Below are 24,721 nucleotides of genomic sequence, written 5' to 3'. Positions count from 1 at the left end.
TCTATTGATCATGGATCTGTTGCTGCTCGTTGACGTTTCAAATTGTGAGGCTATTGTATATTAAGTGGAGGAAACAACTGGGATGGCTTGTTAAGGTTGACAAATGTGGTCTTCAGCGAAATATTGACTATGCACAGTGGGATATACAGTTGTGTTGTGTCTGTATTGTTGTAATATCTAAGACACAGACTCTAGAAGAGAAATTGAGGGCCTTTACCTCGTTCTGACCGGTACTGACTGGCAAGCAGTAAGCAAGGTAATGATGAAATATGACAAAAGATAAAAAAAAAGGACGAAGAAAGCAAAATCAAAAAGAAAGAAGAAGGCCCACGCTTGCTTTAGCCAACAGCCCAATGACAATCAAAGTCCCAGTCCCGGCTGATGCTCGGGCAATCATAATAGACACAAGCGCGACCGCGATTCCTAGTAATACAAGGAGATGTTTCCGGCTCCGGTTCTTCCGCCGGTCTAGGTGATGCTCCTAGCAATCTCCGCCCCAGCCAAGCTGACGATTCACTTCGCCCATAGCATTCATGCCTGCTCTAAAGAGCCCCAGCGCTCCATCCACGCCGGCATTGCCTGTGTTGAACGCGGGGTCGCCCTCATGAGCTCTCCGCAAATCCGACTGATCCAGACACTTCTGCCTCTTGTCCATCACGGCTCTACAGATGGCGTACCCCCACATGTTGTACCATTGGTCCTCACTGACGCTGACGTAACATTTTGCACCCCGGTCATTGATGTACGAGAATGGCCAGTCGACAACGGCGACCTCCCATCTCTTGGTGCGGAAGAAGAGGTACGGCCAGGTGAAAATGAAGGTGAGCGTCAGGAAGAACAGCCACCGGATCCAAGACGTCAGACGCCAGCGGTTGATCTTGGCATCGTTGTAGAAGTCGATTTGGCCATCTTTGGTAATCAGCTGCACCCTGAGGTGGCCTCGATAGTTCGTGTCGCGCACCATTTTCTCAAGACGCTCCTTGACGGCCTCTTCGTCGAAGCCCACCATTCGCCGGCGTAACGTGAAGCATTTGAGTCCGGCGGAGCTCGCACCGAAGCGGTGACACCATTCTTGCAGGCTTGGCTTGTCGGCGCCAACCTCGATGCTCTGATTCCAGCCCTTTTGGCGTTTGGCCAGTGTTGTCCCGCGGCGGACTTTTTCCCCGTTGTCCACGGTGCGCAGATATCGGTGCGACTGACGATATTGTGCATCTGAATAGAGATATGGCGTCATATCAACGGTGACATCGAAGTCCGTCACGGTATTCTTCGCCTCTTTCCCCTTGCTGTCTTTAGACGTTTCGGTGTGTGTACCGACGACCGACATGTATGGGCGGGGTGGGATCTCGGCAAGCCGGTGCACATATGCCTCGAGGGTCTCGGGGTCCTCGACACTTTTGGCGACCCAAGACTGCGTGCCCCAATATTTATCTGTAATGACCATGGCATCAATGTCGGAGGGTAGTACAGCGTCGACCATGGCACCGCGGTGGGCGAGCATGGGGGCGGCTTCGGAGGACTCGGCAACATCGGTATAACTGGGTGGGAGATCGTCGATGTTGATTTCGGGGGCGTCGTCGTCGACGTAAGGGATGGCAGCAGAGCTTTGGCCGACATCACTGTGCAACGACAAGGTGTCGGAGAAGGAATTGTCAGGTTTATTCGGCTTGCCCATCTTGAACAACCTGTTAGCCAGGGAACGGTATGTACTGTAGTGGTATGGCGGTGTGCAGAATTATCCGGTATCCCAGGTGATCAAGGAGCGAGGGCGATGGTTTTGTGGCAACTGGGAGATGCTGTTGGCACTTTCACACTGCTTACATCGTCAGATGTTTCTATGAGTTGAGTTGGAGTTGAGTGAGACGATCGGCCGGAGCAGTAGGTAGGTGAGGCGAGGTGAGATGCCTAGATGAGTGGGGCTGATGCTGTGAGCATGTACTTAGGTACCTCAGGTAGGCATCGGAAGGAATACAGGCCTGAAATGCGGCGAAAAAACGCAGATAAGCTTGGAGCCGGGACGAATAGATTGAGAGACTCTGTGTTCAGTGTTCAATTGAGCTTATAGAAATTGGAAACATTACAGATCATGAGACCAAAGGTCCCTGCGGCGGCCGATGCTACTGTACATGTAACTCGAGCCTAACGGCACGCAAAGCACCAAGCGCCTGGACTTCGGGTCAGGCTGTTGGACTGGATTTAGGAATGCTAAGAGACCAATTGCAAACGTATTGGTGTTCCAGTCTATATCTTCTATTTGAATCTATATTCTCGGGTATATACCCTTGGGTATTTCGTAAAAGGAAACATAAGCAGGTATAGTTTAAGTGTGTGTGCAGTCAACGGCCTAGAGTACCTAGGTAGGTGGATGTAGATACATCCAGTTCATCCCGATCCCTCATCCAGCTCATCATTCATGATAAAGCTGCTGTCCGCTAGACTCAGTGTATCTGCTGCTATGAGATCGAAAGCTGGGATGCCTGATGGGAGTCGATGCCATATTGCTAGATGGATGGGTCGATGTCTATTATATCCAGTCGCAGATGGCATGCCACTCTTGACATAGTTTCTTCTAGTCCAACGTAGGTGCTTCAAGCGAGAATGACGGGTTGACAGGTATGGCTATGAGCTCGAGCAGTTTCAATGCCAAACCTCGTGGAACAACCAACGCGTCGCATAGATTGCCTGCCATCGATGAGAATGCACGAGACCATCTAACCGGGCGCATCATCATAACGAGCTCTTGAGCTGAACGAACAGACTCTCCGCCCTCGCGAGGATGACACCCTGCTCATCCTCAACAGTCGCTTCCAAAAAGAACTTCCTTCCCTTGACTTTCGCAATCCACGCCCGCGCGAGAATAACCGCAGGCGTAGACACAGGCTTCAGGAAGCGCGCATTCAGGTACGCCGTCATATACATGCCCCGCGGGATCGCCCCGCGTTGCTGATTCAGGGGCATGATTTGGCCCATGAGCTCGTCCAGGATCGCCATCGTCAGTCCCCCATGGCAGACATCAGGGTACCCGTTCAGTCCGCTTCCCAGCGCGAGGAATGTCTTGGTCTCATCAATCCGACCCGTCGGCGATAAGGGCTTCTCGTGGATCTGGAGTGTGTGGGAAATGCTTTGCTTCGAATTCAGCGTATCCGCGAATAAATTGTCTTCTCCCGACGGCTTCCGGGTTCTATTCGTCGGGACATAGACGACGACGCGCTCGCCTTGGAGATGGCGCGCACACCACGGGATCGCGGCGAAGTGTGCATGGTCCGGGGTGTCCATTTCCAAGATATCTTCAAGGCAACGTTGTTGGAGAGCGTACTGAAGACTGTCGGTTAGGGAAAAGAGACACCGGATAAGTCCCGCACCGACGCTTATAAGCATTGCCAAGACCTTCTAAGACAGTCTGCTGCGAAGTCACATAATCCACCTTGGAACATCTCCAATCTAGATCTCGGCTAGATATGCACGACGCCATCGACGCCGCCGTCCCGCCAAGATATACCACGATAAGCGAACACGCCGATCGTGCGCATCCCATCGCGCTGCATTACGCATTGCTATTTCTAGAATATCCAATGAGACGCTCCAATATGGGAATTATCCCTAAATATGTAAACTCCCCGCGCCCATCCATAGTTGAACTGATATACTACCAAACCAAGCATCGCGCTCATCTGCCTTCTTTGCCGAGGAAATGCCTTTTCATTAGCATGTTACTAGGGTAGATATACAAATGAACGTGGTCTGGCAGCCTTGATTCATGAGTCACTACTGCTGCTTTTACGGGTTAGATGTTGTCACTGTTGCTCAATTTTGATTTCACCTGAGTTTCTCTCTTCTGCTAGGTTTTCAACGCCCCACACTGCTCGCGACCTTTACTGGCTTGAGGCGATTAGTCGAAGATCACCCTGGTGTTAAACAACCGTACAAAATAATCCGAAATCACACGCACATGTGCTTCTTCCATTGCGAATTTATTCTCGTATACACAAGTGAATTTCCTTATCTGACATCGTTCCTTGATTTTAAACTCCATGCGTCCTCTTATGTAATCACTTATCTTATGAGTGACTCAATTTCCGTCACAATGCGTTAACTCGTCAACTCGAATTTTCCGGCAAAGCTACTAGCAATATCCCCATCCTCGTGCTCGATGAAACAGGAATATTCCTCGCGCAGCATTGCTTAAAACATCCTGGTCTAGCTGATGATCGAAGCATCGCCCGAAAGCAATGCGTCTCTCTGTCCGGCTCAAATACGAAGCCTAATAGGATCATCTTCGTTGGCAACAGCTTACCAGACTCCTCGGCGCTTGGGATCCAGATTGTGAATCAAAGTCTCGATTCCACGAAAATCATTTAGCTCCGGAAAATAATCTCGTCCCAGAAGTTCTCGATTTGCTAGTCGAAGGCGATCAATACATTGGAAAATCCAACCCCCGATGTAATTCCCCTCACACTTTCGTCTCAGTTCATTGCTGATTTCTCGCGACAATTCACTTAGCATGTGTTGGTGGGTAGTGGCATAGTATAGACAATCCGCCACCCACATCTCGGCCGTCCCATAGGATTCTAGAACATCGTAATGGCGAATAGTCTCGAGCTTGATGACTACGTGATAATGCGAGTTCTGGCTTCTGGCCGGAGAGAACCAGCGATATCGGTCTTCGTGGTACTGCTCCCTTCGAAATGGCGATTCTGAAAATACAGATAATTGAAATTCAGTTAACACTTTGAATCGGTGTGTTCTTTCTTCGCATACGTAGCGTCTGCCAATCACGCGTTCGAATCCTATGATTCCATTGAATACCAAATAACAATTGGCCTCTTGAGAAACACATCGATCATGATAGTCAGAAACTAAATAGGTATTAGACTAATTTTCGAAGCTGGTGTCCCAGAAGTGAAACGTACTTTCATAGCAAATTTCTTCATTAATATACCATGCAAGGAACTCAACTTGCTCACTTTCCCAGGGTGCGAAACACATCCAGAACTTCGTAAATGGCTTATCGTGCTTTGATGGGTCGGTTCCACGATGCTCCTCTAAAGTCACGGGGCTTCGAGGAAAGAGGTGCAACACCATGTCTAGGATGTAGAATGCTCTGGCTACCTTATTCATCTCTGCCCATGTTGGGCTATCCATATTGACGAAAGGCCACTCTAGAGGAATAAACTCATATGCAATCTTCAACTCCATGTTCTCGACGGCCGTATCGAAGTTTTCAATGTACAAGCCCATTGGAACAGTAAATGAAGGAATTGGGAGTAGTAGCTGAGTGGCTTGCTTGGACAGATACAAGTCACAGAATGCCGTAACATGGTTTAGATAGGCTGTTTGGTCGGCAGGGATGGGGGCTGCCATGTCAATACTGTACTTCCAAGGCGCTTTGACAGCAGCATGATGCGCAACAGCGATAGCAAGACGATCAGGATCCATTTCTTGAGAGAGTATGGTGTACGTGATGATGCCTTCGCGGTCCTTCAGGGCATTGTACATGGCTCGGCATGTTACCGCTACATTCAGGATATCTTGCAGTGAGCCGGTTGCCAACATGATGTTCTGTTTTAACTCAGGCGGGAGCCTGCACAAGGTTGCACTCATCGTGAATGTGGTGACGATGTCGGTTGGGCTGTGATTGCTTGCTGTTGCTGTTACTGTGTTATACGAGGTAAGTAAGAAGCTACCAAAGGAAGACTGTGAGAGGCAATGGAATGGCCAGGTGTATCGTGATGAACCTAAGACGCTTATAACCATTTCATGCAGAAAGGCTAAAGGGAGGAAATTTGTGTTTATGGATTGGTGGGCTAATGTTTGCAACAACAAACATGGTTCAAGTTATTTACATGTTGTTCAGGGAGCCATGTCCATATGTACCTCAGCAGGTACAGAGTCGATACTCTCTCTCGAGTTGGCTACGCATATATCCACATGTGCATTTAGCTACTTCATAAGTATTCCCATGTACCTGGGATACCGTTGTCGACACTTCTTTCGTTCAACACATATCTGGACTATTCTGCTATGGCACGATGCAAAAGGTACAAGAGTACAAACGGCCATTCCTCATAGGCACAATGTATGTACCTAAGTACCTTATTCCCTCCACCATCTTAGCCTCAATTTCCTCAATCACTACCTTATCAAGACAGTATTACCTCAGGTAAACAAACTAGTAGTAAGTGCGTATACGCGTATTACGCGTGAAAGGTCCCTCGGCGGACTTAGGTATCACTAATATAGCTGCCACAGTACACTTGGCATGTGTCCGGACTTAGCGGTGTTACGCGGGAGAGGCAGCTCACCGTGGTGGAATGCTTCTCTAGACCAACACCAAGAGTATGGGACATCTATGTGACAATGTCTATACAAGATGGTTTTTTCTTGTTTCATCTCTCAGATGACTCTGTCTGCTCGTCGCCTCGGACAATTCAAATTGTCCAGGCCGGAAAGGGGCAATGCGTCAAGTATGCTATTTCCGGGATCCAAGTATCTACGGAAGACGATGGAGACGGTGCGAAGCAGAAGTAAGTCTAGAAAAGACTCACAGAAGCTTATAAGTATATATATGGGTGATGGCTCTCATGTCTAGAATACAAGTTTTGCTCATCATCAATCAATCATCCCATCTATCGACTGGTTATAACTAGACTATATGTCTACTCTACTCGCTAAAATCATCCATCAGTCTACTTACTCCGTCAAGATGGTATCTAACAAGACCGTCATTCTTGTCACAGGCAAGTTATACGGAATCCATCACTTAATACGCAGCAGCTGACTTCGATAAATCAAGGCGCCAACAGTGGCATTGGCTTCGAGACAGCCAAAGCCCTGGCTACAGCATCGCCAGACTTCCATGTCCTGCTCGGTTCCCGATCAGTTGAGAAGGTACAGAAGGCCATAGACGACATAAAGACCACACTGGGAGACTCCATCAAGGCTGGCATATCCGCCCTACAAATCGACGTCTGCGACCATGACTCGATAAAGGCTGCAAAGGATCAGATCGAGACGCAATTCGGCAAGTTGGATGTCCTCATCAACAATGCCGGTATCATCGTGTACGAGAAAGTCGACGCCTTGACATCCCTACGCAGAACTTTCGAGACAAACGTCTTCGGACAACTCATCACCACCGAGACCATGGAACCTTTACTCCAGAAATCAGCCAAGCCGTACGTAGTCTACGTCTCGTCGGAGCAGGGCTCCATCTCCGAGAGACTAAACCCCGAGTACAAGTACCGCGAGATACGCGGGGACCATTACCGCATGAGCAAGGCCGCGTTGAACATGCTGTCTGCCTGCCACCGCTACAACTATGCCGACTGGGGCTGCAGAGTTCTTGCATTTAATCCGGGGTGGTGCGTGTCGAACCTTACGGGTGAAAAGGGCCGTGAGATGCGAATCAAGCTGGGTGCCAGGGATCCGAAAGATCCTGCGATCGCCCTTGTCGACGTTGTTTTCGGTAAGAGAGACGCCGACATTGAGAAGAATGGGTTGGTGGATCTTGATGGTGGCGTGAGGCCCTGGTAGAGAGCTTGCGTCGCGGCTGATATGAGAATATGTTGTATGTACAAGTAGTTTCAGAACAATCTCCAAAAGAACGTATTTCCAGATGAATTATTTTGCTTAGGAAGCGCAATGTCTTACCAGGTTTCGACAAGAAACAAGGTGCTGCACGAGCTGCCAATGAAACCCGACGAACGATCTCTCCCTGCGCTACCAACGACGATGATTTTAACTCGTTATGATCTGGAATTTAGATATTGTATCTCTGCACGCTCTAGTATCTGCACGCAGAGAACAGTCGTCTGGGGTCTTGGTAGAATCTTGGGTCTGATGAGCTGCCTAGCCAAATACTAGCCAAAGAAACAACTCCTATGTGAACATGTAAGAACCCATTGCTAGGCCTAATCAGTCAAACCATAGGTATCATTTCACAACCAAAGTGACGAAAATCCATGAGAAACATCGCCCGCCTGTCTCGGAGTAAGTCGGGTATCCCCACCACGCAGCTCCATAGATTGCGGAGACGACCAACACCACGACGGACATTGACATCGGAAATGCATTTCCCTGCATACGGGCGCGGGAACGTTCCCTCACCCACCTACTATAACCACCTAAGCCCTGCCAAGAGAGACGGAACGGTGAACTACTCAACGCTTCCATGACACTACATGGTCTTACTTCAGCCCTGTCGCAATCACCAACTGACTGCTCGTACTAAATAACCATGGCACAAAAACCGCTGAAAATCGCCGTCGTCCCCGGTGACGGGATCGGCGTAGAAGTAATGCCCTGGGGCGTGCAATGTCTGAAAGAAATCAGCGAACTCTACAACATCCCGCTCCACTTCGAAGAGTTCGACTTCGCCAGCGTGCCATACTACAAGAAGCACGGGGACATGCTCCCTGCGGACTGGAAGACCACGCTCTCCCAGTTCGACGCAATCTACTTCGGGGCCGTAGGGATGCCCGACGAGCTACCCGACGAAGTGACGCTCTGGGGCAGTCTTCTCAAATTCCGCCGCGAGTTCGACCAGTACATCAACCTGCGCCCGTGCCGTCTGATCGCGGGCGTGAAGTCGCCCCTCGCGGACCGGAAGCCAGGGGACATCGACTTCTGGATCGTGCGCGAGAACACGGAGGGCGAGTACAGCCAGATCGGGGGCAAGATGTTCGAGGGGACGGAGCGCGAGATCGTGATGCAGGAAACCGTCATGACGCGCTTCGGGGTCGACAGGGTGCTCAAGTACGCGTTCGATCTCGCGCAGAGCCGGCCGCGGAGAAAGCTCACGAGCGCGACGAAGAGCAATGGTATTTCGACGACCATGCCGTGGTGGGACTCGCGCGTGCGCGAGATGGCTAGGAATTACCCCGATGTCAGCGTCGATAAATACCATATTGATATCCTGACGGCGCACTTTGTGCAGAGGCCGAATATCTTCGACGTCGTGGTCGGGAGCAATCTCTTCGGCGACATCCTCTCCGACCTCGGCCCGGCTTGTACCGGAACCATTGGGATCGCTCCGTCGGCGAACGTCAACCCCGAGGGGAAATTTCCAAGTCTATTTGAGCCCGTGCATGGCAGCGCGCCGGATATTGCTGGGAAGGGTGTCGCTAATCCAGTTGGTATGATTTGGGCGGGTCAGATGCTGCTTCATCATTTCGGCCATACCGAGGCCGCTGCGACGCTTTTACAGGCAATGGAAAACGTTCTTGGACGATCCGACCCGGAAGTATTGACTGCGGATATGGGAGGCAAGGGGATGACGAAGGCCCTTGGTGAGGCTATCGTTGGTGAGATTCGAGGACTCCGGAAGTAGATTGGATGAACGATTAGCCTTGATAGGGCAGTATCGTGGGCTATGATGTCTGTTCTATTTAACCCCCCCGGTAAGCGTAGATGAGAAGGCCTTTCCTGCATCTGAACAGTTTATATGAGGGATCGTGTTTGCACATTGGATAGATGATACAGTTGTAATGATCTATGATGTGCTTCAATCTACATTGTCTTGGCATGGCTTATGGAGGATCAGACTGGTACATATCCGGGAGTCTATTTAATTCCTATTAGCTTATTCCCTCGTTGTAGCCGTTTTCCAACTCAATTTATGTGTCGGATCTGTGAGTTAGCTATTGTGATCTGCTTACGACATCGGCTTAGTTGAGATTCACTCTTGTCGACTGTCTGTGCTCATCACTCCCATAAGCCAACCACTAGCGTAGGACTCACTTTTTCATACCTACACTGTAATCTATCGAAGATTGGATTTTCAGGCGCTTGCTACAATTTGCAGTGTTTCTATCAATTGCCCGCTCACTTTCTTGATAACTATTGTGTGAGCTTGCTTCGATGTAAGTCTTCAAATGGTGGTCATTACAGCATGACTCACTCACGCCCTATTGGCTTACCCATGCCTGGTCAATTGCCGTGAGCCGGGTTTAATTTTCGCACTATTCCCTATCTATCTTCATAAGCCAGATGATCTACTGTCGGAGACTTCTGTTGCTTTTCCTTAACTGGACAAAAGGTGTTCTGTGCTAATTCTTAGATCCCGTCTGGAGCACGCACCGGTTTATTTTCTGAGGGCCACTCTTAATGGGACTTCGGCCCTCGGCCAACTGTGGTCCTGGTCAAATGCCCGACCTGTATTAAACCGTTTGCGCAGTATTCGTAACTCATTTATTCTCCCCATGTACTCTACGCATTGGGATCCCCAATTCTCGTAAACTGATGTGACAATAAAGCGATGGCAACACAGACTGAGTCAGTTTCCCTCTCCGCCCGGCATGCCGAGCGCCAAGACACACCGGCCACGGAGCCGGTTCTGCCTCCCATCCCCCGCAAGAAGCAAATCGTGGTGCTCCTATCGGCATTCGCAACTATAGCCCTAACAATAGGGTATAATCAATGCTTCGGCGTTTTCCAAGAATACTACCTCTCACCCACGCAAGACATCCTCAAATCCAGCCCAGCCACGCAGGCCTCGCCGCCTACAGCGCTACTGAGCTTCGTAGGCACTCTTTGCTACGGGCTGACATGGGCGGGCGGTATTCTTGTAAACCCGGTGATGTCGCGACTCGAACACGGCGCATGGGCTCCGAGCAATCCCTCAGCCCGGGCATGGCGTCGCAGGGGTTCGCGGCTCTTGAAGCCTAGAACAATCACTATTTTAGGAGTGGTGATGATGTCTGCTGGGTTTGGACTAGCGTCTCTGAGCACCTCCATATGGCATCTGCTATTGACGCAAGGACTGCTTCTTGGTTTGGGAATGTCGCTTTTGTATTTCCCTCTTCTTGCGCCTGCGCCTGAGTATTTTACTACTCATCGGGCAACGGCAATGGGTTTCGTGAGTGATATCCTGACTGCTGCCTTTACCTCGGTTCCCTGGTATCACTCATCAAATGTCATCATGTGTCAATGCCCTTGCTGATTTCTCTATGTGCTTGTTAGATTCTAGCCGGCGGCGGTGCTGGTGGTCTTATATTCTCTCCTGTCATTAGGGCATTACTAAGTTCAGTCGGAGGCCGTTGGACTCTGAGAATCTTTGCGTTGTTCTACGTAGTCACGGGCCTTCCTATCGCATGGTCGGTACCGCGTAGTCCATTCGCGTCTAGTGCGCCTACCACCAGAGCCGACAGACGTGATACACACGTCTCGCGCTCTTTAGCCGCTCGTCCAGTTTTCATATTTTCCGCTATAGCCGCATTCCTTCAGGTTAGTAACTTCATCATCCTCTTCATGTGTTAATCCGTCAGACAGTGAAAGTTATCCTACTGAGCCCCTTTCACCAATTCTTCCACAGCTTGTTGAAGAAATTCTCCTACTCTGAATTTTGAGAATCCATACTAAGTTCTCATAGGCCGCTGGCGCCCAGCTTCCCCTAGCTTTCATCCCATCATACACAGTCGTTTTAGGGCAAACTGCCGCCCAAGGTGCCAACCTCCTAGCTGCTAGCAATGCAATTAATGCCGTCTCTCGAGTTCTAACTGGTTACGCGGGCGACCGCCTCGGCCGTCAGAACCTAGTTGTGTTGACTCTACTCCTCTCTGGCTTTAGCGTTTTTGCCTTCTGGTTAGCCAGTGTCCTGACCGCCACTTCGACTTCTTTCTCACTCTGGCTAGTATTTCTCGTATTTTACAGCTTCTCTGCTGGTGGGTATTATGCATTGTTCCCCGCACTTATCGCAGAGGTCTTTGGCATTCAACAGTACGCCTCTGTCAATGCATTCATCCTATTTGTGAGAGGCCTGGGGACTTTGTTTGGAACTCCTGTTGGTGGACAGCTTCTGGGAGGCTCAGTGGAAGGAGTGAAGGCTTATTCACATGTGGCTTATTGGGATGGTGCGCTTCTAATGGGCGCTAGTGCCTGTTGTATTGGAGTCAGATGGGCTGATGGGAAAGTTAAGGGCTGGAAATGGGTGGCATAGGTCTGAGATGTTCCCAGCACGAAATGATCATGGATCAATTTAGGCGATGACTAAGCAAACTTTGGTGGCAGTGCAAGAAATCTATCCCCTGAGTGTTATCCTGAGACAGCCTGCTACAACTTTATTTCGCCATAACGTACAATAGAAAATTCACACAATCTAGATGTGGGCATGAGAAGGAAACTATATGACTCGAAAGTGGTGTCATATAAAACCTATGAATTCTCAGGATAAGATCAAGTCTTGCAAAAATAAACGAGTGTTCTATTCGAAAATACCAAACAACTAAGAATTTTGAAACCAAGAATGATAGCAGAAGGATAGATAGAAGACCGCCATGTAATTGCTCATAGCTCTGTCCCTTATCTCATTAATTACACTTTACCCCTTATCATTGCTACAATCTACCCTTTTGAGATTAGACATGACCAGGTATTTAGACTCCGACATCACTCTCAGCTTTCGCCTCTTTTTCAGAGTATGAGATTACATATAATTTATTGGAATCCCTGTGTACTCAAATAATAGTCATCACGTGATACTTCTTGAGGGGGTCAGCCCGATGCAGCTTGCATCTGTTGAATGGTAACGCTCCGCATGGTGACGGTAATACTTTGGATATAAGCCCACGGGCACAGGCTTGCATAATCTCATTAGGTAAGAGGGGTAAAAAAGAAAAATTAAACAAAATGAGATGAGACTTGTTTGTCATTACATGCACTGCCTAGATGACGTAAGTAAGACCGATTGATTCCAAGTTTAGGCAACACCTAAGGCAGTGTGGTCTTCGATGATCGGAGCAAGAGAAATGGCGGTGGCTCGGCAGCTCCTAAAAGCTTCATGAAACATGATTCAAGTAGGAAAGGCATCCCATGCGATCGGCTTTTGATCATGAGGGGGAATGAGACGAGGCGAAGAACTTGGACTGAGTCAGCGTTGCATTGCTTGCATTGAAGCCATGTAGCCGTGCCACATCCGTTACTCTTAGGATTAAAGAAACACTTGTGTGCAAACAAGACTCTAATTAGCAGTGTATGGGGTGACGTCATTTTCAGGCATTGTTTCACTTAACTGATAAATTTAGGCAACCTGTCAGCTTCGAGCTCTAACAGCGCCAAGTCTCCAAATTCAATATCCTTTTGGAGAAACGCTGGAAGCCTCTTCAATCTTGCCTTTGCAATCAAGCTACGCGCCAACCTATTGAACATGGCAGATTATCCTGTGTGCTGCATCGCCGAGATGCCCCTTACTGTGAGTCTCGTCCTTATGACATTGAATCCTAAAAACGCCTAACGCGTGTCTACAGGTCTTGAACCAACTACTTGATCAAGCACACGCGGGCAGCGAAGAACTCGTGCCAAACAGTGAACATGAGCTTTCCATTGTTGAGGCAGCCAGCGATGGCTCCAGTACACTGTCCCACAAAGTTACAGTACCGCCATTGAACGATGACTTCAAGCCATTCATTGCTAGCTCTCTAGAGGATGCAGCCCAGAATGTTGGCAAAGCTGTGTACTTTGCTGTTCTTGATCACCAATCTACAACTGATGGCTCCGCCACTCTGGTGCATTGTCAGAAGGATAGCCCTCTAGCAACCGCTCGGGTCACGTTCAAATCGGTTCAGAGCCTCCTTGTGTCGCTTTCCATGGCAACCATAGGCTTCGAAGAGATCAGCAGTATTGCCAGTTCTCAAGGCGGTATCTACGGAAGGGCTGCGGAAACCCCCAGAAAAGGGGCACCGGCTCCACGAATGAGGCTTGGTGGTAACTGAGCAACAGTATTGCGGTTAAATTAAGTCTTGTTTCAAAAACCCCAGGCGGATTGGCTGCACGAATCTTTGGGCCTTTGTGTGGGGATCATCCTGGCTCGAACAATTAATTGTAGTAGAGTTATGCAAAGCAAGCATTTCATCAGATAGTCTTTCAGTGAATACAAGAAGACTGTGTTCTATTTCGAATTCACTTTTGTCTAAGCCTTCTGTCACGGAGTAGTGGATAGGGGCAGTATTATAACCGTAATGCGAAGATCACTTATTAATAGGAGATCCTCTGGCTGGGTTTACTGGTTGGGAATCAGACTTTAGATCATATGAATTGACACCAACTGATCGTTCTTGGAGCTGCCGTTGGTTCACTCCTCATACAACTCCACAATCTGCATGCGTAATCATGTGAAAAGGGCCGAAACCTAACACGGCCTTGTCCATCGAACAATTGATGGGCGCTACAATGGAGGTGATGAATCTTATGTAAGGACCCTTATGTAAGGGGATAATCAGCACTATTATGCAGTGATGGACATGAAACTTGGGGGCTTCGGGAATCTCTGATCAAGTGAGTTGACTTCTGAGTCAGAGTCGGCTTTTATCTTATAATCCCTCTAGATGTGCCAATGACAAAACTTGTGTCAGTAGATGTCGGTGTGCCACAGATTACTTGTCAATCACTTTACATAACCTAGTACATGCGCCTGAATGGTGATGCCGAACCCGGTAAGAGAAAATGTAACCTCAACTAGGTATAGAGCATCGGCTGGACGGCACGCCATGTAATTAAAATAATACAACATGTGTAGACTGATCTTACAGGATCTTCTGAAGGTTGCAACAATGACAGATTGAATCTACGCAGTGTTAAAAATAAGTGAGCCATCAGGTTCTCCCTCACAGCCTCACAACAATGATACGGAGGGCCGTGTTATCCGATTCAAATCCATGGAACTGAGTATCAATGTCAATATTCTCAAGCGAGAACAGCATCTATAAGAACGAGCATGGTCCATCAATATGACCCGAAATGATAACAAGCACAACAGCCAAGACGGAGCACTAGAAAAACAACCCAGACCATCATCCAAGCCTTCAGCTTAGCATATTTACAATGCATTCTCGATTCATCCAGATCTTTGCCACCATCACAGCTGTCACAGCCGTCAGCTTCGAATGGGACTGCACCAACTCCCTAGGGACGTGCAACAATGCCTGCTTCGCTGTCAATCATGGCTTAGCCCCTGGTGTCTTGACCTATGACTCTAACACTAACAACCGCAACCCTCGCCGCACAGCATCCGGGTGCAACAGAACACCTTGTAGCAACACCGGCTACAGCCAATATGGCAACTCATGCGACGAGTTTCCATTTGCGAGCGTCCAGGAAGGCGGCGCTAATGCCATTCTCCGTTGCGTGGATAGCACGGAGAATTCCAGTACGCCAGAGAGACATATAACTTCACAACCATGAGCTAACTGTGATACACAGGCGAGGGTGGCCAGCTAGGCAACTTCTACAAGACAATTAACAACGGCCAACAGTTCGACATTTTCGTCAAGAATTACGGCGGGGCAGCTTTCTGTCAGAATGCTGCGATGAACAACGATGGGAGCGAGTTCAGACTCGTCAACGGTAACTTCCAGAACGCGAAGCGTCGCCGTGGTGGGTGTTTAGCGAAACTTGACTTCTTTAAGTAAAGTTGACTAATGCGATTATAGGCGTTGATGATGTCGGCGTGTTCGTTGATGCTCAGATCCGCGGCACACCATTGAAATTATACGAGTTCGAAGACCAAAATGGCGAGAAGCTGCTCTCTCTCAACCCTAACATCAAGGCAGAAGATGTTGTCGGAACCCAGATCTGGAACGGCAGAAATATGACCACCATCGTCAAAGTGATCTAGGAGATCATTACGCGGCTATGGGACAATGAGCTCTTCCGGAACTCTTACTAGTTTCGGATTTGCTAATAGACACTGAGAATGAGGACTGGACGGCAGGGATTGGAATTATATAGATAGGTGTGCCTGGGATGATGGGAATGGTCGAGCTTTCACAATTGTACATTCGTTTTATCGTACTTGTCTATACACAACACATGCGCATTTGCACAGTTTTGCTTGCAACTTGGATGATGCTTTGAGAACTGATAACAAACCCTTGACTTGACTCCGAAATATGGTTTAGCGTTTTGTTAAGACTTGCATCCTCGGAAAGCTGTAAGTATAGAGAGGATTGTTTTCAATATTTCCCTTGCTTTTTCAATTAAATACTAGCATTTAAGCTAAATAGGGAATGATCTCAATAACCGTGCTAAAGGTATAATATTTTGATTTTTTATATAAGGGTCCGCATCTAAAATTTCAGCTAGGAGGAGAGTATTGGAAAGACCTTTGTACAATACATGTCAGAAGGGCTGTACAAGGTATACAGTAAGACTCGCATTGTGGCACAGGGTTTAAAAAGTCAGAAGTCTGAATGCATTCAGACTTCTCTGATTATAGAGAGTGTATCTTTTTGTTCCTACGTCCTGAGACCCCCGACAATGCATGAATAAATGCAACACAACAAGATAGAAAGCTATTTAGCAATATTAAGAACTCGGCAGGAGACTCTGTGCTGACTCATCACGGTTCACCAGTCGGAGGTTACTATGCGGACAATTGGTCGTCAGCTGGCCGTCACATGCCAGTTCACTACGCAAACTTGGAAGCTGGCAACAACAGCTCAACATCTAGGTTTGCCTGATTATACACGGGATCACGACAGTTTATTTTTCAACTAGACACATATGTCTCACTAGACTTGAAGAACATGGCTTGAAGGGCACCTGTCTGTTGATGATTGGTTCTACTCCTAGCTAGGCTAGCGCCCCTTGGCAACCCCCTTATAAAAAGGGGTGAAGGTGTAGAATGCGTGGAGAAGACTCGAGCACCCGCAGAATGTTCTACGCGCATACACACTCTCCACCCATCTAGAAGTCTTGACACTGCTTGACTCTGAACCCTGACATCATGCTATTCATATATCCTACTAACTAGTTATCTTCTGCTTGTTGAAGCGATGCGCGGCCATCAAAGGCACCGCCATGAGCACCACTGCAATCGCCATAGCGCTCCCGGCAAAGACCTGAGCACGCACAAAGTCGGCTTTGGCGATATCTGCCAACGCGCCGGCAATGGGGGCGCCGATGAGCACACCCACCGCAGCCGTGGACCAGCTCATGCCAAGACGGGCACCAATGACGTCCAGACTAGGACTTAGAGTCGGATGCGCGGTGCTCGCGGCGGGCGCGGTGACAAGAACACCAGAGAGGAAACCCCACGCTATGGTCCATAGTACCATGCCGGTCACCGTAGTGACGGCCATCCACCCAAAAAGCACCGCGACCCCAACCATCTCCCAGAAAATGAGCGTCTGGATGGGCGTGACACGAGTGCCGAGAAGATAGGGCACAGTGCGACCAAGAAATGAGGCAGCATTGCTGATGGCCAGGAGGTCAAAGGCGAAGTCCTTCCCCGTGCCTAACTTGACGGCCGCGTAGGTGGTGAGGTAAAAGAGAGGGATGTAATAGGCTAGGAATTGGAAGAAAAGGGCCACGACGAAGGTGCCGAAGACCGGCTCGAGGAAGCCTCGAACGTCGACGATCATCTTCGCCTTCTGAGACGGCACACCTGGCTTGCGACATAAGATGAGGAGCGTGGGGACGGAGACGGCCAGATTAACCAACGCGATGCTGCGTACTGCCCAACCGAAGCCGATCTGAGGTGCCAGTCGTCGGAACATGAGCGGGAAGATGATGCCGCCAATACTGGCACCTGTTGAAGCGCAGCCTAGAGCTATCGGTCGCCTCGTCGTGAACTTGGACGAGATGATGGCAAAGGCGGGGATATTGATCGCCCCTGCGCCTAGCCCGACGCAGAACCCTTGGGCCAGCAGCACTTGATGATAGTGCGTCGACTCAGAAAGCATGAACATGCCGAAAATGACCATGAAATGGCCCACTAACATGACGGGTCGCAGATAGCCACGATCTGTCAATGGTCCCGTCACAAGTCCTACGATAGTGACGAATGTCGACTGCACGCTGCCAATCCATGCTAGGGTCGAAGACGATGTGTTTGGCAATAGCTGCGTTCGATAATGTTCTATGAAGACGCCAAAGGTACTTGAAAGGCCCCTATGCCGAAGTTAGATGACACATGGCGCAATGTACAATAACTAGTCGAAAAGGAAGCCTACCAAGAGTTCATGAAAATGAAGAAACCCGCAAGGACGGTTAGCCAGGCTTCAAGGCCTCCATTTGGCGGAGGTTTCGGCGCTGTTGAGGCTTGCGCCGTCGACGGGGGAAGCAGAGGCTGTTGTTCTTCATCGCGAACCTCGCGCTCTGTTCTTAGAACACCATTGTTGTGTGTGATTCGGGACGCCATTGGATAATGGCTTGTGTTGAACTCGCTTGATCAGAGCTACTATCTCTTCACACTGGTGGTGCAAACGCCTGTCTCTTTACGCTTGAGACACTTTTGCCTTTCCGGCAGTCAATTTGAATCGCAGAGATAGGTAGTTACTTGAAACTAGCTGGTGGCGAAAGACGAAGACTGTGGCTACGACAACAGGCAACTAGTGGACTTCGACAGTGTATTGCCGATAACCATTGCATACTCATTATGGCCGAATGTACGATTGTGAAAACCCATGCTCGCAACCCGCTTCCTCGTTTCGCGCCTCGCCGATTTTTCCGGTGCAGAGACACCCATGACTGTACCTGTATGAGTTCTGACTGTGGGTACGGGAGAAATTTCAAGGGTACGGAAGTCATCCATCTGACAGTTGCAGATTACCGCATGGAATGCAAGTCATGCTGTAATAGCACACAACCCTTGTAAGACAGCGTTCGTCATCCTTGTCACCTGGATTCTGGACGCGCTGGGAACATACAACATACGTCACTTCAATGACTGCATCAGATCCGTGTAAGCGGTGCTAGATACGCGGCATTATCTCCGCTACCATGAGTATTTTGTACGATTATGCGAGAGAATTATCATCTGAGGTGAGTGACTACAGACTCCCCTTCAGATCGGCTTCATGAAAGCGATTGCAGGGTTGGTAGGTGGCGAAGACGGCGAAGATGCGTTGCTTTCGTCTTAGAAGCTCGCCACACCGGTGCCTCACTAACGCCGAGTTTGAAGCATCATTATCTCCATTATTTGGGAAAACCCTTGTCTACAAATTCTGTTTCGCTCAGGTGAAAGTTGTAACGAACTGTTAGAGACTATCGTTCACATTGAACTATTGTTCGCTGCCCATCATGAAAACGACCCCGCCTCACCAGAGCTTTGCTCTGTACGTACCTGACTCTGTTACTGCTAACAGTGTTGCGGTTGTCTCAGTCGGTGGGCTGCTAGCATATGTGAGTTATCGCTGCGTCCCCGAGAGCCGGAAAGTCGGGCTTGGGCTGGTGCATCACGAATGCTTTCAATGATAACACTACTTATTATACGAAACCAAGAATGTCTGATCGAACTGTAGTTACTCTCTGTTGTGGTGTACCGACTCCTAATACACCCATACGCCAAATACCCAGGACCTATAATTTCTAGACTGAGCGGTCTTCCGGTCATTTATTATGCATGGCGTGGTGATTTTCACCATTACATGTATCGTTTACATGACCAATATGGTATTGAAGCACCCTTTAAAGGACATCGACGAGCCATGGAGGTACTGATAGTATAATTCAGGCGAAATAGTGCGTTACTCGCCCAACAAACTGTCGATCAATAGAGTCGAGGCTCTCAATGGTAAGTGGCTCACTCCACCGAGCTGCGTAGCTACGGAACGCCTCAAATATACCATTCTTACTTACACACGCATCTATCAGATATATACGGGTTTAACAAGAATGTGTCGAAACCGGAAGAGTTCTACGCGGCCTTTCGGGTCAACAAGCATGCTCGGAACGTCTTCAACACAGCAGATAAAGAAGAGCACCGCAGAAAGCGTCGAATTATGGGTAAGGCATTCGGCACTAAGGCTCTACCGAACTACGCACCATTCATATCGTCCAAAGTGGCCGAATTATCCGTCAAGATGAATGGCGGACAAGCTCCGCATTTTGCCGACGGGCAGTGGAGAACCTTCAACATGGCAGACGAGATCAACTATCTTATGCTTGACATCATGGGTGGTCTCTGCTTCGGAGAGCCGTTTGGCTTCATCGCTGGGAAGGGCGTGGAGATGATGGCTAATGTGCATGCACGAGCGGTTCGGATCTATATGGTTAGTTGCTATCCCTCCTCTGCATGGAAGTCGCCCACACGCTCATGGCTTTCAAGGTCGGCCAAGAGCCTCTACTCAAGAAATTGTCTCTTGACAGAGTGTTTTTTCCACATCTCTTCAAGGCAACCCATGCACTTGGCGAATACACACGACATTATACCGAAAAGCGTATCAAAGACCGCGATAATCTCGAAAACGATAAGGAAGCTGTTGAGGAGCGGGGTTATGAAGACATTCTTGCTCATCTCATCAACAACAAAGACGATGAGACCGGAACGTTGTATAGCCAGAACGAACTTCTTGGCGAGGCGACTCTGCTCATGATGGCCGGTGAGTGACTCTAAGAACTGAATAACAAGGCAACTTACACTTTGTTAGGATCGGATACCTCTACGACGGCCATCAACACGGCTATTTTCTATCTAGCCAACCACCCACGCGTACGCCGCAAACTCGACGACGAACTGGTCAAGTGCTTCCCGCGCCTCGAAGACATCCACCCCAACACAGCCGAGAACTGCAAATACCTGCGCGCCTGCCTCGACGAATCCATGCGCCTCTGTCCCTCGGTACCGTCGAGCATCCCGCGTGTAGTAGACGCGGGCGGGATCCAAGTGACGGGAGAGCAGATCCCCGCGGGCATGTGGGTGTCGGTGCCGCATTTCACCATCTTCCGCAACGCCAAGTACTTTGTGCAACCGCACGACTACATCCCGGAACGTTGGATCGCGGACGGCAAGACTGGGTACAGTGCCGAGGATGTCAAGCTGGCAACGACAGCCTTTCAGCCCTTCTCGATCGGCCCGCGGCACTGCATCGCCAGGAATCTGGCGATGCGCGAGATGACGTTTGTGCTCGCGCGCATCTTTTATCAGTTTGAGGTGGAGCCTATTGATGGGCCTGGGAGTGGCCGGTGGACGGGGAATTTGCCGGGTATTGATACGAGAAATGGGCACTTCATCCATGAGCAGCGTGACGTGTTTACCTCGCTCGAGGAGGGCCCGATGGTGAGGATTAGGGTCAAGGAGGGATTGGAGAAGCGCTCGTGAGACTATAAGGATCGCATGTCTATCAGTGGCTCGTGCAACGTGCATGAAGCTCATAGTGTGGATGTGCTTTAAGGGCATTTGTGTGCGAATTAGGTGCAGTCACCGAGGACTTACCCGTGTTCTACGCGAAGTAAGCTCAAAAAGCACAAACTTCTAACTGTGCCCACACATAAAAAGACTGATAATCAAGTTAGACATTTCTTTAGCTCATCTTATCGTTCGGTCTGCGACCGAGCAGCAATGACCTCGAGTTGGGTCTATGTCTGATATGTATTCCCTTAGGTGACAATACTACAACAAGCCAAGTGCGATCAATGCGAATAGACTCTTTCAATCTCCTTTGACTGAATTCTAACCCCCTAATGTTAACAGTGTGTTCTTGTCGCTTTTCGCGTCAGCATTTCTGCAAATCCAAGATTGTTCTAATGCCTATCCAGGTTTCTTCATGCTGGGCGCGTATAGGATGAAATCAAAAGACTGCACTAAATTTGAGGCAAATTCAACTTCAAGCACTTTTCAGCATCGATATCCAATGATTTGTGTCATAGGATGGTTGAGATAGTGATTTGTCCTATGCTTGCTTGAGGGCTAGTAGTCCGAGCGAACAAATCTTCCGACGCAGTGAACAGAAGGAATCTCGTTTAGGAATTTGATAATGCCGAGAATCACGGAATTAATAGCTCCAATCTCCGCATGTTCGTCCCACTATGTGTTGAGGGTATATTTCTGACAATCTGACAGTCTGACTTCCTGACATTCTGACCTGCGGTCCAACCGCGCCCCTGTATGCAAAGGAGCGCTTCTTGTCAGATCTGACACTGAGTTCTGCAATGATGGGTACTTGCGCATCGTTTGCAAGTTCTCAGTACCTACGTTGTAGATGGGTCGAGTGTAGTTTCGGCGCCAATGGGCAAATGTTTCCACACATGAGACCATCCCCGTTTTGTATGAAGAGTTAATACCAGTACCAATATTCACACCCAATGAAGGTTTCAATTTAATGTTAATGTGCTATCATCATACACTGTCCCCTGTCAAGCAAGCGCCAAACGTCGAAGCAAATACTTGTTCATCATGGTGAAGTGCGGGTTCAACACGCTGGTGCCAGCGATGGTATTCAAAGTCAGTTCCGTAATCTTCTTTGCGGTGACAAAAATCAACTCATTACGCTAATCTTCGAATTTTAAATCATCTAGCTCCGTATATGGTCGCTGTACCCCATGGGAGAGTTGCCGACCGGCGGACTATGGTCCAACGGCAACGGTGTTGGCACGCTGGTGTCGGTGCCGGGCTTCGAGCCCTTTCTCAACGCCACAACGGTGCACATGGACGACTTCAACGTGCGCGGCTCGGCCGACGGGCCGTACACGCTCAATGCCCAAGGAATCTTGCGCACCGACGACAACCACTATCTGGGCTTGTACGGCAAAGGCTTGCTAGCCAACACCCCGCATGTCCAAGCCATCATGGCTAACGAGACTGATGTGCAACCTACGCGCTGGGGTGAACTTGACACATTCACCACTTGGACTTTCCAGGCTTCGGGGCCTTATGCAGAGCTTACAAAGTCAACTTTCGTGGCCAACATTCGCATTGCCCCCTCGGACAATAGCGATACAATCTCCTACATTGACTATAGGTTCAGTAAGGTCTTGCCGGGTCCCGCGTGCGAAGAAGGGAAGGATGATGTTATTGAGACTGTTTGGAATGCAGGGGAGCTCTGATATAATGCTTATAAGAACTAATATCCCGTCATGTCGCAGCGGTTTTAGTTATCAACGGGGTGGTCAAGGTGGCAATAGTGGAATCCACACTATCGTAATCAGACCAAAGCAAAAGCTTCAATACAGCCTTCAGTATTCCAGTTGTCACCATAAGAATATGCCGTTGGCATGTGATACGCGTAGTATGACTCCTAAACAGAAGAAAACATGACGAACTTATAATTTCTTCTTGGGAGGATTTAAGACGAGCAAACGTTCGGATTGCACTTGAAATGAAAAATAAAAACATGGCACTCATCGACACCTGGTTTTATGTGTGGCGTGGAGCGGTGTGAGACTGGTCTTTTGTATCATTAAAGTGTAGGAGTGTGTTATTTAAGGATTCTGCCATGGGGCGTTAGTGATTGTCAATGAGTTGTCGCTAAATCTAGGATTAATTCTACACTGAGCGCAAAGAAAAACTATCTGCTTTTCGGACGGAAGTATCTCAAGGCACCAGGGCCGTATCATTGTGATTCCCATTTGGTCCAATGATTATTCCTTATGCCATCCATGTTACACCGATCCGTCCCAAAGATCATACAATGCCATGACACTGTCACCCAAGCCCAGCTCATAATGATTCGCCGACTGCCCCTCGCTCAGCTCAATGAACTTCCTGACATTGGCCTGCTGCTCTGGGCCCTGCTCGATGTCGTAGAAAGCCTCGAAGTCAAGCTGGAAAGCATCGTTCGGCGGATTCAGGAAGCTCAGTACTGACTTCGTTTGGTTCAACGCCACTCGCGGGAAAAGGGCGATCCGCTGGGCCAGTTCCAGCACTGAGTCCTTGAGCGCTTGCGAGTCATCATAGTACTTATTGTAAAGACCCAGAGCTTCACCCGCCGGTCCGGTGAATGATTTCGCAGCAAGCAAGTACTCGAGCGCCTTGGCCTTGCCCAAGATGGAGCCCATGAAGGTCTGGCCGCCACCACCGGCTATGAGACCCAGGGCCTCCTCGAACGAGCCCGTGCGCGCACGAGGCCCAACGAAGCGCATGTCCATCTGCGCCGCAATCTCGTTGCCGGCTCCGAACGCGCGCCCGTCAATCTCGGCGATGAAGATGGTGGAGGTGATGTTCTGGAGCAGCTGCGTGAACTTGATGTAGTCAGCGCCCAGCTGCTTCTTGGCATCTGTTATGGGCGTCTTGAGAGAAGTCATGTCGATGTGGCCGAGCCAGAAGTTGGGGTTCGATGAATCGAATATGACAACTTTGGGGGTAGAGTCTGTCACATTTTGGAGCGGGATGAGGAAATCAAGCAGATCGTCGGCGAAGTTGCGGTCGACGAAATTCACAGGACCATTGTTAATTGTTGCTCTCGTGATATTGGGAGATGGGTAGGTGAATGTCAAGGTGCCATGGCTCGAGATTTCGGGCGCGTAATATCGGCAAGACTCGGCTCGTTGTTGGATTAGAGAATATGCGACATCTGGAGAGGACATTGATGCCAGTTGTGAAGCCAAGGCGTGCACCGAAGCACACAGCTTCTGCATTTTAGTCATCTTGGGTGAATGATAAGAACTTTGCTGGTTGAACGTTGCAAGTGTTCGAGGATTGAGTTTCTGTCTCCTTTCCCGTATAGATTATGCTATGACCTGCTCATCTTTAAGGAAACTTGGAGTATTCATGCAGGCAAGCTGATTGCCATTTTAGTCGGTGTCCCAAGCTTGTCAGCTTCATACTCTGACAGACATCTTGTAAGTCATCCCTGCCCAAGTCGATTCCTTTGCCCCAATCCTTACACATACATCGTTCTGACAGTGGAGTCAGTACTTTTGAGGACATAACCCGCTCCAATAGATATCCAGAGAACGCCGAAGCCCTGGCATGCCGAGCAATATGGGATTAACGGCTCTCATCCAGTTAACTGCGTCCTCGGCCATTACTACTACTGATTTTGAGTGATGTTATTACCGCCGCTAAGGC

General features: G+C 49.1%; 12 protein-coding genes across 12 annotated transcripts; 7 read left to right on the top strand and 5 right to left on the bottom strand.

The window, feature by feature from the left end:
• Window positions 1-151: 151 nt before the first annotated feature.
• F5B22DRAFT_375244 (uncharacterized protein) lies at window positions 152-2,101 on the bottom strand. The gene is made up of 3 exons (XM_047971206.1): window positions 1,822-2,101; window positions 332-1,675; window positions 152-233 (listed from the first exon to the last, which is right to left on the bottom strand). The coding sequence occupies exon 2, from the start codon at window positions 1,673-1,675 to the stop codon at window positions 482-484; it is 1,194 nt and encodes a 397-aa protein (XP_047827940.1). The 5' UTR covers window positions 1,822-2,101; the 3' UTR covers window positions 152-233; window positions 332-481.
• Window positions 2,088-3,400, bottom strand: F5B22DRAFT_618730 (HotDog domain-containing protein). Its single transcript, XM_047975726.1, has one exon. It carries the CDS (start codon window positions 3,376-3,378, stop codon window positions 2,728-2,730), a length of 651 nt encoding a protein of 216 aa, XP_047827939.1. The 5' UTR covers window positions 3,379-3,400; the 3' UTR covers window positions 2,088-2,727.
• Window positions 3,401-3,950: 550 nt separating this feature from the next.
• On the bottom strand, window positions 3,951-5,601 carry F5B22DRAFT_658746 (uncharacterized protein; the record flags this gene model as incomplete). The annotated part of the gene is made up of 2 exons (XM_047980146.1): window positions 3,951-4,856; window positions 4,911-5,601. The coding sequence occupies 2 exons, from the start codon at window positions 5,599-5,601 to the stop codon at window positions 4,291-4,293; spliced, it is 1,257 nt and encodes a 418-aa protein (XP_047827938.1). The 3' UTR covers window positions 3,951-4,290.
• Window positions 5,602-6,521: 920 nt separating this feature from the next.
• F5B22DRAFT_375162 (putative short chain dehydrogenase/reductase) lies at window positions 6,522-8,052 on the top strand. Its single transcript, XM_047971204.1, has 2 exons — window positions 6,522-6,737; window positions 6,794-8,052. The coding sequence occupies exons 1-2, from the start codon at window positions 6,653-6,655 to the stop codon at window positions 7,531-7,533; spliced, it is 825 nt and encodes a 274-aa protein (XP_047827937.1). The 5' UTR covers window positions 6,522-6,652; the 3' UTR covers window positions 7,534-8,052.
• A 5-nt stretch (window positions 8,053-8,057) lies between these two features.
• On the top strand, window positions 8,058-9,800 carry F5B22DRAFT_618726 (tartrate dehydrogenase). The gene has a single exon (XM_047975725.1). It carries the CDS (start codon window positions 8,237-8,239, stop codon window positions 9,326-9,328), a length of 1,092 nt encoding a protein of 363 aa, XP_047827936.1. The 5' UTR covers window positions 8,058-8,236; the 3' UTR covers window positions 9,329-9,800.
• A 168-nt stretch (window positions 9,801-9,968) lies between these two features.
• F5B22DRAFT_375152 (major facilitator superfamily domain-containing protein) lies at window positions 9,969-12,176 on the top strand. Its single transcript, XM_047971203.1, has 3 exons — window positions 9,969-10,855; window positions 10,960-11,223; window positions 11,369-12,176. Exons 1-3 carry the CDS (start codon window positions 10,256-10,258, stop codon window positions 11,933-11,935), a joined length of 1,431 nt encoding a protein of 476 aa, XP_047827935.1. The 5' UTR covers window positions 9,969-10,255; the 3' UTR covers window positions 11,936-12,176.
• A 487-nt stretch (window positions 12,177-12,663) lies between these two features.
• F5B22DRAFT_618724 (uncharacterized protein) lies at window positions 12,664-13,892 on the top strand (the record flags this gene model as incomplete). Its single annotated transcript, XM_047975724.1, has 2 exons — window positions 12,664-13,186; window positions 13,242-13,892. Coding segments are annotated over exons 1-2 (506 nt in total), but the record flags the coding sequence as incomplete, so codon positions are not given.
• Window positions 13,893-14,814: 922 nt separating this feature from the next.
• F5B22DRAFT_658741 (deoxyribonuclease NucA/NucB-domain-containing protein) lies at window positions 14,815-15,607 on the top strand (the record flags this gene model as incomplete). The annotated part of the gene is made up of 3 exons (XM_047980145.1): window positions 14,815-15,139; window positions 15,193-15,366; window positions 15,423-15,607. The coding sequence occupies 3 exons, from the start codon at window positions 14,815-14,817 to the stop codon at window positions 15,605-15,607; spliced, it is 684 nt and encodes a 227-aa protein (XP_047827933.1).
• Window positions 15,608-16,736: 1,129 nt separating this feature from the next.
• Window positions 16,737-18,133, bottom strand: F5B22DRAFT_649466 (MFS general substrate transporter; the record flags this gene model as incomplete). The annotated part of the gene is made up of 2 exons (XM_047979176.1): window positions 16,737-17,883; window positions 17,946-18,133. The coding sequence occupies 2 exons, from the start codon at window positions 18,131-18,133 to the stop codon at window positions 16,737-16,739; spliced, it is 1,335 nt and encodes a 444-aa protein (XP_047827932.1).
• An 881-nt stretch (window positions 18,134-19,014) lies between these two features.
• Window positions 19,015-21,034, top strand: F5B22DRAFT_649465 (cytochrome P450; the record flags this gene model as incomplete). The annotated part of the gene is made up of 6 exons (XM_047979175.1): window positions 19,015-19,116; window positions 19,236-19,386; window positions 19,448-19,507; window positions 19,588-19,985; window positions 20,042-20,315; window positions 20,364-21,034. The coding sequence occupies 6 exons, from the start codon at window positions 19,015-19,017 to the stop codon at window positions 21,032-21,034; spliced, it is 1,656 nt and encodes a 551-aa protein (XP_047827931.1).
• Window positions 21,035-21,682: 648 nt separating this feature from the next.
• Window positions 21,683-22,899, top strand: F5B22DRAFT_618719 (uncharacterized protein). Its single transcript, XM_047975723.1, has 2 exons — window positions 21,683-22,156; window positions 22,231-22,899. The coding sequence occupies exons 1-2, from the start codon at window positions 22,109-22,111 to the stop codon at window positions 22,756-22,758; spliced, it is 576 nt and encodes a 191-aa protein (XP_047827930.1). The 5' UTR covers window positions 21,683-22,108; the 3' UTR covers window positions 22,759-22,899.
• Window positions 22,900-23,124: 225 nt separating this feature from the next.
• On the bottom strand, window positions 23,125-24,611 carry F5B22DRAFT_375078 (ClpP/crotonase-like domain-containing protein). Its single transcript, XM_047971202.1, has one exon. The coding sequence runs from the start codon at window positions 24,295-24,297 to the stop codon at window positions 23,314-23,316; it is 984 nt and encodes a 327-aa protein (XP_047827929.1). The 5' UTR covers window positions 24,298-24,611; the 3' UTR covers window positions 23,125-23,313.
• Between the last annotated feature and the right edge of the window lie 110 nt (window positions 24,612-24,721).

The sequence above is a fragment of the Xylaria bambusicola genome (genome assembly GCF_022495145.1).
Source record: "Xylaria bambusicola strain CBS 139988 unplaced genomic scaffold F5B22scaffold_43, whole genome shotgun sequence".
Lineage (NCBI taxonomy): Eukaryota > Fungi > Ascomycota > Sordariomycetes > Xylariales > Xylariaceae > Xylaria > Xylaria bambusicola.
Note: the sequence above shows the minus strand (reverse complement) of the source record. Positions and strands in the feature narration are given on the sequence as shown.

Excerpts from the sequence above, each read along its gene's own strand:
- F5B22DRAFT_375244 (XM_047971206.1), bottom strand. The coding sequence starts at position 1,675 with ATGGGCAAGCCGAATAAACCTGACAATTCCTTCTCCGACACCTTGTCG.
- F5B22DRAFT_618730 (XM_047975726.1), bottom strand. The coding sequence starts at position 3,378 with ATGCTTATAAGCGTCGGTGCGGGACTTATCCGGTGTCTCTTTTCCCTA.
- F5B22DRAFT_375162 (XM_047971204.1), top strand. The coding sequence starts at position 6,653 with ATGTCTACTCTACTCGCTAAAATCATCCATCAGTCTACTTACTCCGTC. Across the intron at positions 6,738-6,793 it reads GACCGTCATTCTTGTCACAG|GCGCCAACAGTGGCATTGGC; the intron begins GCAAGTTATACG and ends CGATAAATCAAG.
- F5B22DRAFT_618726 (XM_047975725.1), top strand. The coding sequence starts at position 8,237 with ATGGCACAAAAACCGCTGAAAATCGCCGTCGTCCCCGGTGACGGGATC.
- F5B22DRAFT_375152 (XM_047971203.1), top strand. The coding sequence starts at position 10,256 with ATGGCAACACAGACTGAGTCAGTTTCCCTCTCCGCCCGGCATGCCGAG. Across the intron at positions 10,856-10,959 it reads GGGCAACGGCAATGGGTTTC|ATTCTAGCCGGCGGCGGTGC; the intron begins GTGAGTGATATC and ends TGTGCTTGTTAG. Across the intron at positions 11,224-11,368 it reads CTATAGCCGCATTCCTTCAG|GCCGCTGGCGCCCAGCTTCC; the intron begins GTTAGTAACTTC and ends AAGTTCTCATAG.
- F5B22DRAFT_618719 (XM_047975723.1), top strand. The coding sequence starts at position 22,109 with ATGGTGAAGTGCGGGTTCAACACGCTGGTGCCAGCGATGGTATTCAAA. Across the intron at positions 22,157-22,230 it reads TGCCAGCGATGGTATTCAAA|CTCCGTATATGGTCGCTGTA; the intron begins GTCAGTTCCGTA and ends TAAATCATCTAG.
- F5B22DRAFT_375078 (XM_047971202.1), bottom strand. The coding sequence starts at position 24,297 with ATGACTAAAATGCAGAAGCTGTGTGCTTCGGTGCACGCCTTGGCTTCA.